General features: G+C 55.0%; 3 protein-coding genes across 7 annotated transcripts in view; all 3 read left to right on the plus strand.

The window, feature by feature from the left end:
- The window catches only part of GANAB (glucosidase II alpha subunit), a 42,160-nt gene extending 41,941 nt beyond the window's left edge, over positions 1-219 (plus strand). Inside the window, exon 25 of the mRNA XM_085046607.1 lies at positions 27-219. Within this exon, the coding sequence (XP_084902733.1) occupies positions 27-133 (107 nt within the window). The 3' untranslated portion in view covers positions 134-219. The remainder of the gene's footprint in view (positions 1-26) is intronic.
- A 4,725-nt stretch (positions 220-4,944) lies between these two features.
- B3GAT3 (beta-1,3-glucuronyltransferase 3) lies at positions 4,945-14,687 on the plus strand. 2 transcript variants are annotated; one of them, XM_085046514.1, is made up of 5 exons: positions 4,945-5,054; positions 6,609-6,726; positions 8,584-8,914; positions 11,288-11,578; positions 14,448-14,687. In XM_085046514.1, exons 1-5 carry the CDS (start codon positions 4,973-4,975, stop codon positions 14,544-14,546), a joined length of 921 nt encoding a protein of 306 aa, XP_084902640.1. In that variant the 5' UTR covers positions 4,945-4,972; the 3' UTR covers positions 14,547-14,687. The 2 variants fall into 2 exon arrangements, with proteins under 2 accessions (XP_084902640.1, XP_084902641.1); XM_085046515.1 differs by lacking the exon at positions 14,448-14,687 and adding an exon at positions 12,659-12,697.
- An 859-nt stretch (positions 14,688-15,546) lies between these two features.
- EML3 (EMAP like 3) overlaps positions 15,547-16,285 on the plus strand; it is a 43,921-nt gene continuing 43,182 nt past the window's right edge. For all 4 annotated transcript variants that reach the window (XM_085046353.1, XM_085046355.1, XM_085046357.1 and 1 more), the window contains exon 1: positions 15,547-15,621. In XM_085046353.1, the coding sequence (XP_084902479.1) occupies positions 15,594-15,621 (28 nt within the window). In that variant the 5' untranslated portion in view covers positions 15,547-15,593. The remainder of the gene's footprint in view (positions 15,622-16,285) is intronic.

Genomic DNA, 16,285 nt, shown 5'->3' on the forward strand with positions numbered 1-16,285 from the left:
TTGATGTTATTTTTGGGGCTCTGCAGGCTCGGACACGGCTCTGGATTTCCTGCACGACGCCGAGCGCTCGGTGCTGACGCTGCGCCGCCCGGGGGTCTCCATGGGCTCTGACTGGAGCATCGCCCTGCGATAATGCACGGGGGGGGCCCCCCGAAAACACCCCGAAAACACCCCGAAAAACACCCCCCGGGCCCCCCCAGAAACCCCCCGAAAATCCCCCCAGAAATCCCCGAAAAAACCGTAAAGAATCCCCCGAAAAAACCTCAAAAATCCCCCAAAACCCCCCCGAAAAATCCCCCAAAAATCCCCGAAAAACCGTAAAAAATCCCCGAAAAAACCTCGAAAATACCACAAAACCTCCTGAAAAATCCCTCAAAAATCCTCAAAACCCCGAAAATCCCCCAAAAAACATAAAAAATCCCCGAAAAAACCCAAAATACCACAAACCTCCCTGAAAAATCCCCAAAACCCCGAAATCCCCCAAAAACCCCGAAAAAACCTTAAAGAATCCCCGAAAAAACCTCAAAAATACCACAAAACCTCCAAAAACCCCCCAAAACCCCGAAAAACCTCCAAAAACCCCCAAAAAACACTAAAAAAAACCCAAAAAAACCCTCAAAAACCACCAAAAAAGTCCCCAAAAAACCCAAAAGACCCAAAAAAAAAAGACACAAAAAAATCCCCAAAAATCCACAGAAAAACCCCAAAAAAACTAAAAAAAAAACCTCAAAAAATCACCAAAAAACTCCAAAAAAAACCTCCAAAACCCACAAAAAACCCCAAAAACCCCAAAAAAACCCCCCAAAACCACCAAAAAAACACCAAAAAAGTCCCCAAAAAACCCAAAACACCCAAAAAAAAAAATCCCCAAAAGACCCAAAAAAATCCCCAAAAATCCCCCAGACCCCCCAAAACCTCCCCACCCCCTCCACCTGCTGCTGTCTGGGGTCTCTGAACCCCCAAAAAATCGGGGTGGGTGGGCAGTTTGACCCCTCCCCCCCCCACCCCCCCAATTTTTCCCAAATTTTCCCCAAATTTGGGGGGTTTTGGTGCCTCTGAACCCCAAATTCGGAGGGGGAGGGGGAGCGAAGCCTCTGACCCCCCAAAATTTGAGGTTAACCCCTCCCCCCTCCCCAAATTTGGGGGGAAAATGCTGCCTCGGCGCCCCTCCCCCACCCCCCAATTTTCTCCCCCAAATTTTGGGGAGGTGGGTGGGGGAGGGGTCGCATCGGGGGGGGGGAGGGGTGTGTTGGGGACCAAAGCTCTGCGCGCGCCCCCTCCCCAAAATTCCATTCCGGGGGGTCTCCGGGGGGGGTTTGGGGGATTCCCCTCCCCCCTCCCTTTCCCCTCCCCTCCCCAAATTTGGGGGTTTTGGGGGGGAGGGAGGGGCAGAGCCGGGAGGAGGATGGAGGGGGGGGAGGGAGGAGGGCTGGCGGAGTTTTGATAAAACACAGAAAATAAAAAACCAAATTTAAAAAAAAAAAAAAAAGGAAAAAAAATCGGAAATTTCGGGGGGGTAGGAACCTTTCTGGCGGAACTTTCCGCCGCGCGGCTCGCGGGGCAGGGGGGGAAGCGCGGCCAGGGCGGACCGGAAGTTACCGGCAGAGCGGAAGTGCCGCAGCTACCGGAGGCTCCGCGACACCGAGAGGCACTTCGGCCCCTCCCCCACCCGCGACCCCCAGGGACACCCTGAGACCCCCAGAGCGACCCCCGGCGAGCCCTGAGAGCCCCAGGGACACCCAGGGACCGCCAGAGCCACGTGCGAACCGGCAGGGAACCGGGAAACTGGGAGCACTGGGATAAACTGGGAGGGACTGGGAGGGAACTGGGAGGGAACTGGGAGGGAACTGGGAGGGACTGGGAGCGCTGAGGGTGGACTGGGAGTAACTGGGAGCACTGGGAAGGAACTGGGAGACCAGCTGGGAACTGGGAGCACTGGGAGAGGATCTGGGAGTAAACTGGGAGGGAACTGGGAGCACTGGGAGTGAACTGGGAGGAACTGGGAGAGGATTGGGAGGGACTGGGAGGGAACTGGGAGACCAGCTGGGAACTGGGAACACTGGGAGACCTAACTGGGAGCACTGGGAGAGGATCTGAGAGTGAACTGGGAGGGACTGGGAGGGAACTGGGAGTGAACTGGGAGGGAACTGGGAATGACTGGGGAGACTGGGAGAGAACTGGGAGTAAACTGGGAGGGAACTGGGAGAAGTGGGAGGGACTGGGAGGGAACTGGAGGCGCTGAGGGTGGACTGGGAGCAACTGGGAAGGCACTGGGAGAGGATCTGGGAGTGAACTGGGAGCACTGGGAGAGAACTGGGAGTGAACTGGGAAGGACTGGGAAGGAACTGGGAGAGGATCTGGGAGCACTGGAAGACCAACTGGGAGCACTGGGAGTGAACTGGGAGCGCTGAGGGGGGACTGGGAGTAACTGGGAGTAACTGGGAGCACTGGGAGAGGATCTGGGAGTGAACTGGGAAGGAACTGGGAGGGAAGTGGGAGTGAACTGGGAGGGACTGGGAGCGCTGAGGAGGGACTGGGAGTAACTGGGAGCAACTGGGAGAAGAACTGGGAGAGCTGGGAGAGGAACTGGGAAGGAACTGGGAGAGCTGAGGGAGAAACTGGGAGACCAGCTGGGAACTGGGAGCAACTGGGAAGGAACTGGGAGGAACTGGGAGACTAGCTGGGAACTGGGAGTGAACTGGGAGCACTGGGAGACCAACTGGGAGGAACTGGGAGAGGAACTGGGAAGGAACTGGGAAGGAACTGGGAGAGCTGAGGGAGAAACTGGGAGCAACTGGGAGTGAACTGGGAAGGAACTGGGAGACCAGCTGGGAACTGGGAGCAACTGGGAAGGAACTGGGAGGAACTGGGAAAAGCGACAAAAACCGCCTTGGGGGAAAAGATGTGAAATCTGAGACCCCTTGGGACCCCCAAATTCCCCCAAAAATAACCTCCAGGACCCCCAAAATCCCCTCAGGACCCCCAAAATCCCCTCAAGACCCCCCAAATCCCCTCAGGACCCCCTGGGACCCCAAAATTCCTCCCCAAACCACTCCAGACCCCCAAAATTCCCCCCAAAAAATCACCCCCAGACCCCAAAATCCTCCTGAAAATAACCCCTCAGGACCCCGAGAGACCCCAGACCCCCAGGACCCCCTGAGACCCCCCAAAATCCACTCGAGACCCCAAAATCCCCCAGGACCCCCAAAAATAACCTCCAGACCCCAAAATTCCCCCAAAAATGACCCCAAAATGCTAAAATTCCCACCCAAAACCAACCACGGACCTAAAATCCTCCTGAAAATAACTTCCAGGACCCCGAGAAACCCTCGAGACCCCCAAAATCCCTCAGGACCCCCAAAATCCCCTCAGGACCCCCTGAAGACCCCCAAAATCCCCCAAGACCCCCCAAAACCCCTGAAGACCCCCAGGACCCCCAAAACCCCCAAAATCCCCTCAAGACCCCCAAATCCCCTCAGGATCTCTTGAAAATAACCCCAGGCTTGAAATTCCTCCCCCAACCCTCCAAACCCCCAAAATCCCCCAAAAATAACCCTCAGACCCCCTGAGACCCCTCAAGACCCCAAAATCCCCTCAGGACCCCCCAAAAATAACCTCCAGACCCCAAAATTCCCCCAAAAAATGACCCCAAAATGCTAAAATTCCCACCCAAAACCAACCCCCAGACCTAAAATCCTCCTGAAAATAACTTCCAGGACCCCGAGAAACCCCTCGAGACCCCCAAAATCCCCTCAGGACCCCGTGAAGACCCCCAAATCCCCTCAAGACCCCCAAATCCCCCTGAAGACCCCCAAGACCCCCCGAACCTCCCCAAATCCCCCTAAAATAACCCCCAGACCCCAAAATCCTCCTGAAAATAACCCCTCAGGACTCCCGAGAGACCCCAGACCCCTCCAGGACCCCCTGAGACCCCCAAAATCCCTCAGGACCCCCAAATCCCCTCAAGACCCCCTGAGACCCCCAAAATCCCCTCAAGACCCCCAAATCCCCCCAGAACCTCTTGAAAATAACCCCCAGGCCCCAATTCCTCCCCCAAACAACTCAAACCCCCAAAATCCCCAAAAATAACCCTCAGACCCCCTGAGACCCCCAAAATCCCCTCAAGACCCCAGTGAGACCCCCAAAATCCCCTCAGGACCCCCAAAATCCCCTCAGGACCCCCAAAAATAACCTCAGACCCCAAAATTCCCCCAAAAATGACCCCCAAAATGCTAAAATTCCCACCCAAAACCAACCCCAGACCCTAAAATCCTCTGAAAATAACTGGACCCCGAGAAACCCCTCGAGACCCCCAAAACTCCCTTAGGACCCCCTGAGACCCAAAATCCCCTCAAGACCCCCCAAATCCCTCAAGACCCCCAAACCCCTGAAGACCCCCAAGACCTCCCAGGACCCCCAAAACCCACCAAAATCCCCCAAAATCCCCCTAAACCCTAAAATCCCCCAAAAATAACCTCAGGACACCTGGATCCCCCAAACCCCCCGGGACCCCTCTGAGACCCCCAAAATCCCAACCCCCAAAATCCCCCAAGACCCCCCAAAATCCCCCAGGACCCCCAAAAACCCTCAAGACCCCCAAATCCCCCAGAACCTCTTGAAAATAACCCCAGGCCCCGAAATTCCTCCCCCAAACAACTCCAAACCCCAAAATCCCCCAAAAATAACCCTCAGACCCCCTGAGACCCCCAAAATCCCCTCAGGACCCCCGTGAGACCCCAAAAATCCCCTCAAGACCCCCAAATCCCCAGAACCTCTTGAAAATAAGCCCCAGACCCCAAAATCCCCCCAAAATAACACCCCGAACCCCCAGGACCCCCTGAGACCCCCAAAAATCCCTCAGACCCCCAAAATCCTCAGACCCCCAAATCCACTCAAGACCCCCCAAAATCCCCTCAGGACCCCCCAAAATCCCCTCAAGACCCCCCAAAATCCCCCCAGGCCCCCCGGCTCGATGCGGCTGAGGCTCAAGAACGTTTTCCTGATTTATTTCGTGGTGTCGCTGGTGGGATTGTTCTGTGCTCTGCGAGAGCTGGGTGAGGGATTTGGGAGATTTTGGGGGATTTTGGGATGGTTTTGGTGAATTGGGGGGAAATTGGGGTGATTTGGGGTGATTTGGGGGAAATTTGGGGGAAATTTGGGGAAATTTGGGATAATTTTGGGATCATTTGGGGTGATTTGGGGTGATTTGGGGAAAATTGGGGAATTTGGGGGAAATTTGGGGATTTTGGGATGATTTTGATGAATTTGGGGTGAAATTGGGGAAAACTGGGGGAAATTTGGGATAATTTGGGGAAATTGGGGAATTTGGGGGAAAATTGGGAAATTTGGGATAATTTGGGGGAAATTGGGGAATTTGGGGTGATTTGGGATAATTTGGGGGAAAATTGGGGAAATTTGGGATAATTTGGGGAAAATTGGGGAAATTTAGGGGAAAAAATGGGTGAAAATTGGGGGAATTTGGGGATTATTTGGGGGAAAATTGGGAATAATTTGGGGAAAATTTGGGGAAAATTTGGGAATTTGGTGATTTGGGGATAATTTGGGATGAATTTGGGGGATTTGGGGATTTGGGATAATTTGGGGAAATTTGGGGGAATTTGGAGAAATTTGGGGGAATTTGGAGAAATTTGGGGGAAATTTGGGATAATTTGGGGGAAAATTGGGGGAAATTTGGGGATTTGGGGTGTTTTGGGGGGAATTTGGGATAATTTGGGGGGAAATTGGGGAATTTGGGGTGATTTGGGGGAAATTTGGTAGCAATTTGGGGGAAATTTGGGAGAATTTGGGAGAAATATGGGAGGAATTTGGGGGAATTTGGGAGAAATTTGGGATAATTTGGGTGAATTTTGGGGAAGTCTGGGGGGATTTTGGGGGATATTTTGGCATTTGGGGTTATTTTCGGGGGGATTTTGGGGTCTGGGAGTTATTTTTGGGTGGAAATTTTGGCATTTGGGGTTATTTTTTGGGGTCTGGGAGTTATTTGGGGTTATTTTTTTGGGGTCTGAGGTTTATTTTGGGGAGGAATTTGGGGGTCTGGGGGTTATTTTCGAGTGGAATTTTGTCTTTTGGGGTTATTTTTGGGGTTATTTGGGGTCTGGGGTTATTTTGGGGTTATTTTTGGGTCGGGGGTTATTTTGGGGTGGGAATTTTGGCTTTTGGGGTTATTTTGGGGAGGAATTTGGGGGTCTGGGGGTTATTTTGGGATTATATTTTGGGGTTTTTTGGGATTATTTTGGTGTCTGAGGGTTATTTTTTGGGGTTATTTTTTGGGGTCTGAGGTTTATTTTGGGGAGGAATTTGGGGTCTGGGGGTTATTTTTGGGTGGAAATTTTGTCTTTTGGGGTTATTTTTTGGGGTCTGGGGATTATTTTTTGGTGGAAATTTTGGCTTTTGGGGTTATTTTTGGGGTTATTTGGCGCTCTGGGGGTTATTTTTGGGTGGAAATTTTGGCATTTGGGGTTATTTGGGGTTATTTTTTGGGGTCTGACGTTTATTTTGGGGAGGAATTTTGGGGGTCTGGGTTTATTTTTTGGGGTCTGGGATAATTTGGGGTTAATTTGGGGGTCTCTGCCTCGCCCCTCCCCCAGGCCGGCCCTGCCCCTGCCCCCCCCCCGAGCCCCGCCGAGGTCACTTTGGGACCCCCAGGGACAGGGGGGGAGGGGCAGCGCTGCCCCCCATCTACGTGGTGACCCCGACCTACGCCAGGTGAGACCCCCGCAGACCCCCGGAGACCCCAGACCCATTTCCCTGCCCCCCAAATCCCCCCAAATCCTCCCTGAGATCCCCAAAAATCCCCAAATCCCCCCGGAGACCCCAGACCCATTTCTGTACCCCAAAAATCCCCCCGAGACCCCAGACCCATTTCTGACCCCCAAACCCCAGCCCCCTGGAGACCCCAGACCCATTTCTGTACCCCAAAATCCCTCAAGAGACCCCAGACCCATTTCTGTGCCCCAAAAAATCCCCAGAGACCCCAGACCCATTTAACACCCTTCACCTGACCCCAGCCCCCCCCTGAGACCCCCAAAATCCCTCCAGAGACCCCGGAGACCCCAGACCCATTTCTGTCCCCCAAATCCCCCGGAGACACCCGGAGACCCCAGACCCATTTCCCTCCCCCAAATCCCCGGAGACCCCAGACCCATTTCTGTACCCCAAAATCCCCAGAGATCCCAGGAGCCCCCAGACCCATTTCCCTGTCCCCCCAAATCCTCCCTGAGATCCCCAAAATCCCCAAATCCCCTAGAAAGCCCCCAGACCCATTTCTGTCCCCCAAATCCCCCAGAGACCCCTGGAGCCCCCAGACCCATTTCCCTGCCCCCATGCCCCCAAATCCCCCCAGCCCCATTTCCTTCCCCCATTCCCCCAGACTGGTGCAGAAGGCAGAGCTACTGCAGCCCCCAGACCCATTTAACACCCTTAACAAGACCTCAACCCTCCCCTGACCCCCTGAGACCCCCAGGAAGCCCCCAGACCCATTTCTGTCCCCCCATATTCCCTCAGAGACCCCAGACCCATTTCCTCCCCATTCCCCCAGGCCATTGCAGAAAGCAGAGCTACTGCAGCCCCCAGCCCCATTTCCTCCCTTCACCTAACCCAAACCCTCCCACAATACCCCCGACCCTCCCGATCTCCCGACCCCGTGACGCCCCCAGACCCATTTCCTCCCCCATTTCTCCCCAGAAAGCAGAGCTACTGCAGCCCCCAGCCCCATTTCCCCCTTTACCTAACCCAAACCCCCTCCCACAATACCCCCCGACCCGACCCCGTGACGCCCCCAGACCCATTTCCCTCTCCCATTTCCCCCAGACTGGTGGAGAAAGCAGAGCTACTGCAGCCCCCAGACCCATTTCCTCCCTTAACCCCCCAGAGCCCTCCCACGATACCCCCGACCCTCCCCGACCCCCTGAGCCCCCGTGACGCCCCCAGCCCCATTTCCCCCTTCACCTCACCCCAACCCCCCCACAATACCCCCTGAGACCCCAGGAAGCCCCCAGCCCCATTTCCCCCAGGCCGGTGCAGAAGGCAGAGCTATTGCAGCCCCCAGACCCATTTAACACCCTTAACCAGACCCAAGCCCCCTCCCACAATAACCCCCGACCCTCCCCGACCCCCTGAGCCCCCCATGACGCCCCCAGACCCATTTCCTCCCCATTTCCCCCAGAAAGCAGAGCTACTGCAGCCCCCAGCCCCATTTCCTCCCTTAAACCTAACCCAAACCCTCCCACTATACCCCGACCCTCCCTGCTCTCCCCAGACCCCCAGGAAGCCCCCAGACCCATTTCCTCCCCCAGAAAGCAGAGCTACTGCAGCCCCCAGCCCCATTTCCCCCTTTACCTAACCCAAATCCCCTCCCACAATACCCCCGACCCTCCCCGACCCCGTGACGCCCCCAGACCCATTTAAACCCCCAACCCCCTCATTCCCCCAGAAATTTCAGCCCCCAGACCCATTTCCCCCTTCACCTAACCCCAACCCTCCCACAATACCCCGACCCTCCCCGACCCCCTGAGCCCCCCGTGACGCCCCCAGCCCCATTTCCTCCCCCCATTTCCCCCGCAGGCCGGTGCAGAAGGCAGAGCTCGTTCGCCTCTCCCAGACCCTCCTGCACGTCCCCGCCCTGCACTGGGTGGTGGTCGAGGACGCCCCCTCCCCCTCGGCGCTGGTCGGGGGGGTCCTGGCGGCCTCGGGGGTCTCCTTCACCCACCTGAGCGCCGAGACTCCCCCCGAGCTGCGGGGGGCTCCGGGGGCTCCGGGCTGGCTGTTCCCGCGGGGTGTGGAGCAGAGGAACCGCGCCCTGCGCTGGCTGCGGGAGACACGGAGGGGAGACGAGCCGGGCGTGGTGTACTTCGCCGATGATGACAACACCTACAGCCTGAGGCTATTCGAGGAGGTGAGGAATGCCTAAAAAACCCAAAAAAAACCCGAAAAAAATCGACCCAGAAAAAGCCAAATTCACCTGAAGTCACCTGAGCGCTGGGGATCTGCCCTGAGCTCTCCCAAAGTCATCTAAAGTCATCTAAATCACCCAAAATCATCTAAATTCCCTCAAAACCTACAGCCTCAGGCTCTTCGAGGAGGTGAGGGCTCGGGGGTCCTGAAAAACCCCAAAAAAATTCCGGGAAAAACAAAAAAAACCCGGGAAAAATGGGCCCAAATTCACCTGAATTCACCTGAGCTCTAGGGATCAGGTCATCTGAATCACCCAAAATCATCCAAATTCCCTCAAAACCTACAGCCTGGGGGTCTTCGAGGAGGTGAGGGCTCGGGGGTCCTGAAAAAACCAAAAAAATCCCGGGAAAAACAGAAAAAAACGGAAAAAATCGAGCCAAATTCACCCGAATTCACCTGAATTCACCTGAGTCCTCCTAAAGTCACCTAAAGGCATCTAAATCACCCAAAATCGTCCAAATTCCCCTCAAAACCTACAGCCTGAGGCTCTTCGAGGAGGTGAGGGCTCGGGGGTCCTGAAAAACCCAAAAAAATCCCGGAAAAAACAAAAAAAACCTGGGAAAAATCGAGCCGGGAAAAGCCAAATTCACCTGAACTCACCTGAGCTCTCCTAATGTCATCTTAATCACCCAAAATCGTCCAAATCTTCCTCAAAACCTACAGCCTGAGGGTCTTTGAGGAGGTGGGAGCTCAGGAATCCCGAAAAACCCAAAAAAAAATCCTGGAAAAAACAAAAAAACCTGGGAAAAATCGAGCCGGAAAAAGCTAAATTCACCTGAACTTACCTGAGCTTTCCCAAAGCGGCCTAATGTCATCTTAATCACCCAAAATCGTCCAAATTCCCCTCAAAACCTACAGCCTGAGGGTCTTTGAGGAGGTGGGAGCTCAGGAATCCCGAAAAACCCAAAAAAAATCCTGGAAAAAACAAAAAAACTGGAAAAAATCGAGCCAAATTCACCCGAATTCACCTGAGCCCTCCCAAAACAGCCTAAAGTAACCTAAACCACCCCAAAATCATCCAAATCATCCTCAAAACCTACAGCCTCAGGCTCTTCGAGGAGGTGAGGAATCCCTAAAAAAACCCGAAAAAAATCGACCCAGAAAAAGCCAAATTCACCCGAACTCACCTGAGCCCCAGGTGGTCTCGGTGGGGTTTGTGAGGAGTTCCCAATTCCCCTATAAATCCCATTTTTTCCCCATTTTTTCCCCCTCTCAGATGCACAGCACCTGTGGGGTCTCGGTGTGGAATTCCCCCATTTTTCCCCTATAAATCCCATTTTTTTCTGTTTTTTTCCCCTATAAATCCCATTTTTCCCATTTTCTCTGTTTTTTTTCCCCCCCAAATGCACAGCACCCGGGGGCTCTCAATGTAGAATTCCCCGATAAATCCCATTTTTCCCCATTTTCTCCCCATTTTTCCCCCATTTCCCCTCTCGATCAGATGCGCAGCACCCGGGGGGTCTCGGTGTGGAATTCCCCCATTTTTCCCCTATAAATCCCATTTTTTTTCTGTTTTTTTCCCCTATAAATCCCATTTTTTCCCCATTTTTCCCTATTTTTTTCCCCATTTTTCCCCATTTCCCCTCTCAATCAGATGCGCAGCACCCGCGGGGTCTCGATCTGGAATTCCCCTATAAAACCCCATTTTTCCCCTATAAAACCCCATTTTTTCCCTATAAACCCCATTTTTTCCCCTATAAAATCCCATTTTTTCCTGTTTTTTCCCCTATAAATCCCATTTTTCCCCTATAAAATCCCATTTTTTCCCATTTTCTCCCCATTTCCCCTCAATCAGATGCGCAGCACCCGGGGGGTCTCGGTCTGGCTGGTAGGGCTGGTCGAGGGTCTCCAATTCCCCCATAAACCCCATTTTTTCCCCTATAAATCCCATTTTTTCCCTATAAAATCCCATTTTTCCCCTATAAAATCCCATTTTTCCTCTATAAACTGCATTTTTCCCCTATAAAATCCTATTTTTTCCCATTTTTTCCCCATTTTTTCCCCATTCCCCTCTCAGATGCGCAGCACCCGGGGGGTCTCGGTGTGGAATTCCCCTATAAATCCCATTTTTCCCCCATTTTTTCCCCCTCTCAGATGCACAGCAGCTGCAGGGTCTCAGTCCTGAATTCCCCTATAAATCCCATTTTTCCCCATTTTTTCCCCATTTCCCCTCTCAGATGCGCAGCACCCAGGGGGTCTCGGTGTGGAATTCCCCCATTTTTCCCCTATAAACCCCATTTTTTTTCCCCTGTAAACCCCAATTTCTCCCCCATTTTTCCCATTTTCTCTGTTTTTTTCCCCATTCCCCTCTCAGATGCGCAGCACGCGGGGGGTCTCGGTGTGGCCGGTGGGGCTGGTCGGGGGTCTCCGCCTGGAACGCCCTCTGGTCAGCGCCGGCCGGGTGGTCGGTTTCCACACTGCCTGGCGGCCGGAGCGACCCTTCCCGCTGGACATGGCCGGCTTTGCCGTCGCCCTGCGGCTACTGCTAGCCCACCCCCGAGCCCGCTTCGACCCCCGCGCCGAGAGGGGATTTCTGGAAAGTTCTTTCCTGGGGGGGCTGGTGACCCCCGCCCAGCTGGAGCCCAGGGCCGATAACTGCACTCAGGTGAGGATTTTGGGGAGATTTGGGGGGGTTTGGGGGAGATTTGGGGGGTTTTTGGGGTCCTGGAGGGGATTTTGGGGTGCTCTGGAGGGGTTCATGGGGAGAGTCAGGGGATTTTTGGGGTCCTGGAGTGGTTTATGGGGAGATTTGGGGTGTTCTGGGAGAGGTTTATGAGGTCCTGGAAGGGATTGGGGTGTTGTGGGTAGGTTTATGGGGAGATTTGGGGGATTTATGGGGTCCTGGAGTGGTTTCTGGGGAGATTCAGGGGATTTATGGGGTCCTGGAGGGGTTCTTGGGGAGATTTGGGGGGTTTATGGGGTCTTGGAAGGGTTTGGGGGCTGGTGACCCCCGCCCAGCTGGAGCCCAGGGCCGATAACTGCTCACAGGTGAGGATTTTTGGGAGATTTGGGGGATTTATGGGGTTTTGGGGAGGCTTGTGATCCCATAACTGCACACAGGTGAGGATTTTGGGGAGATTTGGGGGATTTATGGGGATTTGGGAGGCTTGTGATCTTATAACTGCTCACAGGTGAGGATTTTGGGGAGATTTGGGGGATTTATGGGGTTTTGGGGGGCTTGTGATCCCATAACTGCTCACAGGTGAGGATTTTGGGGGATTTGTGGAGAGATTTGGGGGATTTATGGGGTCCTGGGAGAGTTTGGGGTGTTCTGGGAGGGTTTTTTGGGGTCCTGGAAGGGTTTTTGGGGTGTTCTGGAGGGATTTAGGGGGAAATTTTGGGTTTTATGGGGTCCTGGAGGGGTTTTTGGGTTGGTCTGGAGGGGTTTATGGGGAAATTTTGGGTTTTATGGGGTCCTGGAAGGGTTTATGGGGAGATTCAGGGGATTTTTGGGGTCCTGGAGAGGTTTGAGGGATCCTCGGGTGGTTTCGGGGTGCAGCTCCTGGTGTGGCTCGTGGGTTAATTTTGGGGTTCCTGTGCTGGTTTTGGGATCCCCAGGTGATTTTGGGGTCCCCAAACCCCATTTTTGGGGTCTCCAAGGCCATTTTGGGGTCCCAAACTCCCATTTTGGGGTCCCCAAACCCCATTTTTGGGGTCCCAAACCCCATTATTTTTGGGGTCGCAGGTCCTGGTGTGGCACACGGGGTGATTTTGGGATCCTCAGATCCATTTTTGGGGTCCCAAACCCCATTTTTAGGGTCCCAAACCCCATTTTGGGGTCTCCAAGGCCATTTTTGGGGTCCCAAACCCCATTATTTTGGGGTCCCAAACCCCATTTTTGGGGTCCCAAACCCATTTTTGGGATCCCCAGATCCACTTTTGGGGTCCCCAATCCCATTTTTGGGGTCTCCAAGGCCATTTTTAGGGTCCCAATCCCATTTTTGGGATCCCAATCCCCATTTTTAGGATCCCAAACCCCATTTTTGGGGTCCCAATCCCCATTTTTAGGATCCCAAACCCCATTTTAGGATCCCAAACCCCATTTTTGGGGTCCCAATCCCATTTTTAGGGTCCCAAACCCCATTTTTAGGGTCCCAAACCCCATTTTTAGGGTCCCAAACCCATTTTGGGGTCCCAAACCCCACAATTAATTTTTGGGGTGCAGGTCCTGGTGTGGCACTCGGGGTGATTTTGGGATCCCCAATCCCATTTTTAGGGTCCCAAACCCCATTATTTTTGTGGTCGCAGGTCCTGGTTTGGCACACGGGGTGATTTTGGGGTCCCAATCCCATTTTCGGGGTCCCAATCCCATTTTCGGGGTCCCAAACCCCATTTTTAGGGTCCCAATCCCATTTTTGGGGTCCTAAACCCCATTTTTAGGGTCCCAAACCCCATTTTTAGGGTCCCAATCCCATTTTTGGGGTCCTAAACCCCATTTTTAGGGTCCTAATCCCATTTTCAGGGTCCCAAACCCCATTATTTTTGGGGTCCCAGGTCCTGGTGTGGCACTCAGGGTGATTTGGGGTTTCCAAACCCCATTTTTAGGGTCCCAATCCCATTTTTGGTGTCTCCAATCCCATTTTTAGGGTCCCAATCCCATTTTTGGGGTCTCCATTCCCATTTTTAGGGTCCCAAACCCCATTTTTAGGGTCCCAATCCCAATTTTAGGATCCCAAACCCCATTTTGGGGTCCCAAACCCCACAATTAATTTTTGGGGTGCAGGTTCTGGTGTGGCACACAGGGCGATTTTGGGATCCCCAGATCCATTTTTGGGGTCCCAATCCCCATTTTTGGGGTCCCAATCCCATTTTTAGGGTCCCAATCCCATTTTTAGGGTCCCAATCCCATTTTTGGGGTCCCAAACCCCACAATTAATTTTTGGGGTGCAGGTCCTGGTTTGGCACACAGGGTGATTTTAGGATCCCAAACCCAATTTTTGGGGTCCCAATCCCATTTCTGGTGTCCCCAATTCCATTTTTGGGATCCCAATCCCATTTTTAGGGTCCCAAACCCCATTTTTAGGGTCCCAAACCCATTTTGGGGTCCCAAACCCCACAATTAATTTTTGGGGTGCAGGTCCTGGTGTGGCACTCGGGGTGATTTTGGGATCCCCAATCCCATTTTCAGGGTCCCAAACCCCATTATTTTTGTGGTCGCAGGTCCTGGTTTGGCACACAGGGTGATTTTAGGATCCCAAACCCCATTTTTGGGGTCCCAATCCCATTTTTGGAATCCCCAATCCCATTTTGGGGTCTCCAAACCCCATTTTTAGGATCCCAAACCCCATTTTTAGGATCCCAAACCCATTTTTAGGATCCCAATCCCCATTTTTAGGGTCCCAAACTCCCATTTTTAGGGTCCCAAACCCCATTTTCGGGGTCCCAAACCCCATTTTTAGGGTCCCAATCCCATTTTTAGGGTCCCAAACCCCATTTTTGGGGTCCCAAACCCCATTATTTTTTTTGGGGTGCAGGTCCTGGTGTGGCACACTCGCACCGAGAAACCCAAACTGCGGCAGGAGGAGCAGCTGCAGCGCGAGGGGAGGGGCTCAGACCCCAACATCGAGGTTTAGGGGGTCCCCAAACCCCCCAAAACCCCCCAAAAACCCCCCCGGGACCCCCAAACCCGCGGGACCACCCCCAGACTCTATTTATGGCCAAAACCCCCCGTTTTTTGGGGGGAAAACCTCCGGAATAAACTCTTCCCTTCCCCAGCTTCGCCTGGTTTTGGGGGGGTCACCCCAAATTTGGGGGTCCTGGGGGGGTTTGGGGTCCTGGGGGGGGATTTGGGGTCCTGGGGGGTCTTTTTGGGGTCCTTGGGGGTCTTTGGGGTCCTGGGGGATTTGGGGTCCTGGGGGTTCTTTTTGGGGTCCTTGGGGGTCTTTTGTGGGGACTCCTTTGGGGTCCTGGGGATGTTTGGGGGGTCAGGGTTGATTTTAGGGTCCAATTTTAGGGCGATCATTTTGGGGGGTGTGACCTCACTTTTGGGGTCCCTGGGGGATTTGGGGGTCGGGGGGTCCCTGGGGACATTTCGGGGTGTCCCCCCCCCATTTCGGGGTGATTTTAGGGTCCAATTTTAGGGCGGGGGGGGGCATCCCAATAATTTTGGGGGGTTGTGACCTCACTTTTTGGGGTCTCCGCGTCCCCTGGGGGTCCTCGGGGGGTTTCGGGGGTCCCCGGGGGGGTCCCTGGGGACATTTCGGGGTGTCCCCCCCTCATTTCGGGGTGATTTTAGGGTCCAATTTTAGGGCGGGGGGGGGTGTGACCTCACTTTTGGGGTCCCTGGGTGGGTTTGGGGTCCCCGGGGGGGTTCGGGGGTCCCTGGGGGGATCCGGGGGGGTCCCTGGGGACATTTGGGGGTGTCCCCCCCTCATTTTGGGGTGATTTTAGGGTCCAATTTTAGGGCGGGGGGGCAATCCCGATCATTTTGGGGGGGTGTGACCTCACTTTTTGGGGTCCTCGGGGGGGTTCGGGGGTCCCCGGGCGGGCTCGGGGGTCCCCGGGGGGGTCTCTGGGGACATTTGGGGGTGTCCCCCCCCCGTTTCGGGGTGTCCCCGGCCCCCCCCCGCCGGGGGGAAGTGACTCGGCGGCGCTTCCTGGGGCGGTGGCGCGGCGGCCGGATGGCCATGGAGCCCCCCCGCGACAGCGGTGAGACCCCCGGGGGACACGGGGACACCCCCCTGGTCACCTCCCCCCACCTTGGGGACATCCCAGCGACCCCCAGGGGACAGCGGCGGGGGGGGGAGGGGGAGGGGCGGGACTGGGATGGGGCGGGGAAGGGGGGGGGGGACACGTGGGGACAGCGGGGGGACAGCGGGGGGGCTCGGGTGACATCGGGGGGTGGCATGAGGTGTCCCAAGAGCTGGGGGACACTAGGGGGTCCCGGAGTGACACGGGGGGGTCGGGAAGTGACACCGGGGAGTCGCGGGGGTGTCCCCAAAGTTGAGGGGAAGGGTCGGGAGGTGACACGAGGTGGCACCGGGTGACATCTGGGGGTGGCACGAGGTGTCCCAAGAGCTGGGGGGGACATTAGGGGGTCCCGGAGTGACACGGGGGGGTCGGGAAGTGTCCCCAAAGTTGAGGGGAGGGGTCGGGAGGTGACACGGGGATGTCCCCGAGTGTCCGGGGGGTGACACCGGGGTGTCCCACGAGTTTTTTGGGGGGTCCCGGGTGACATCTGGGGGGTCCCGGGTGACATCTCGGGGTGGCACGAGGTGTCCCAAGAGCTGGGGGGGACACGGGGGGGGCTGGAGTGACACGGGGGGGTCGGGAAGTGACACCGGGGGGTCGGGAAGTGTCCCCAAAGTTGAGG

The sequence above is a fragment of the Lichenostomus cassidix genome, unplaced genomic scaffold (assembly GCF_008360975.1).
Source record: "Lichenostomus cassidix isolate B80296 unplaced genomic scaffold, HeHo_3.0 HiC_scaffold_40, whole genome shotgun sequence".
Lineage (NCBI taxonomy): Eukaryota > Metazoa > Chordata > Aves > Passeriformes > Meliphagidae > Lichenostomus > Lichenostomus cassidix.

Excerpts from the sequence above, each read along its gene's own strand:
- B3GAT3 (XM_085046514.1), top strand. The coding sequence starts at position 4,973 with ATGCGGCTGAGGCTCAAGAACGTTTTCCTGATTTATTTCGTGGTGTCG. Across the intron at positions 5,055-6,608 it reads CTGTGCTCTGCGAGAGCTGG|GCCGGCCCTGCCCCTGCCCC; the intron begins GTGAGGGATTTG and ends CCCCTCCCCCAG. Across the intron at positions 6,727-8,583 it reads GTGACCCCGACCTACGCCAG|GCCGGTGCAGAAGGCAGAGC; the intron begins GTGAGACCCCCG and ends TTTCCCCCGCAG.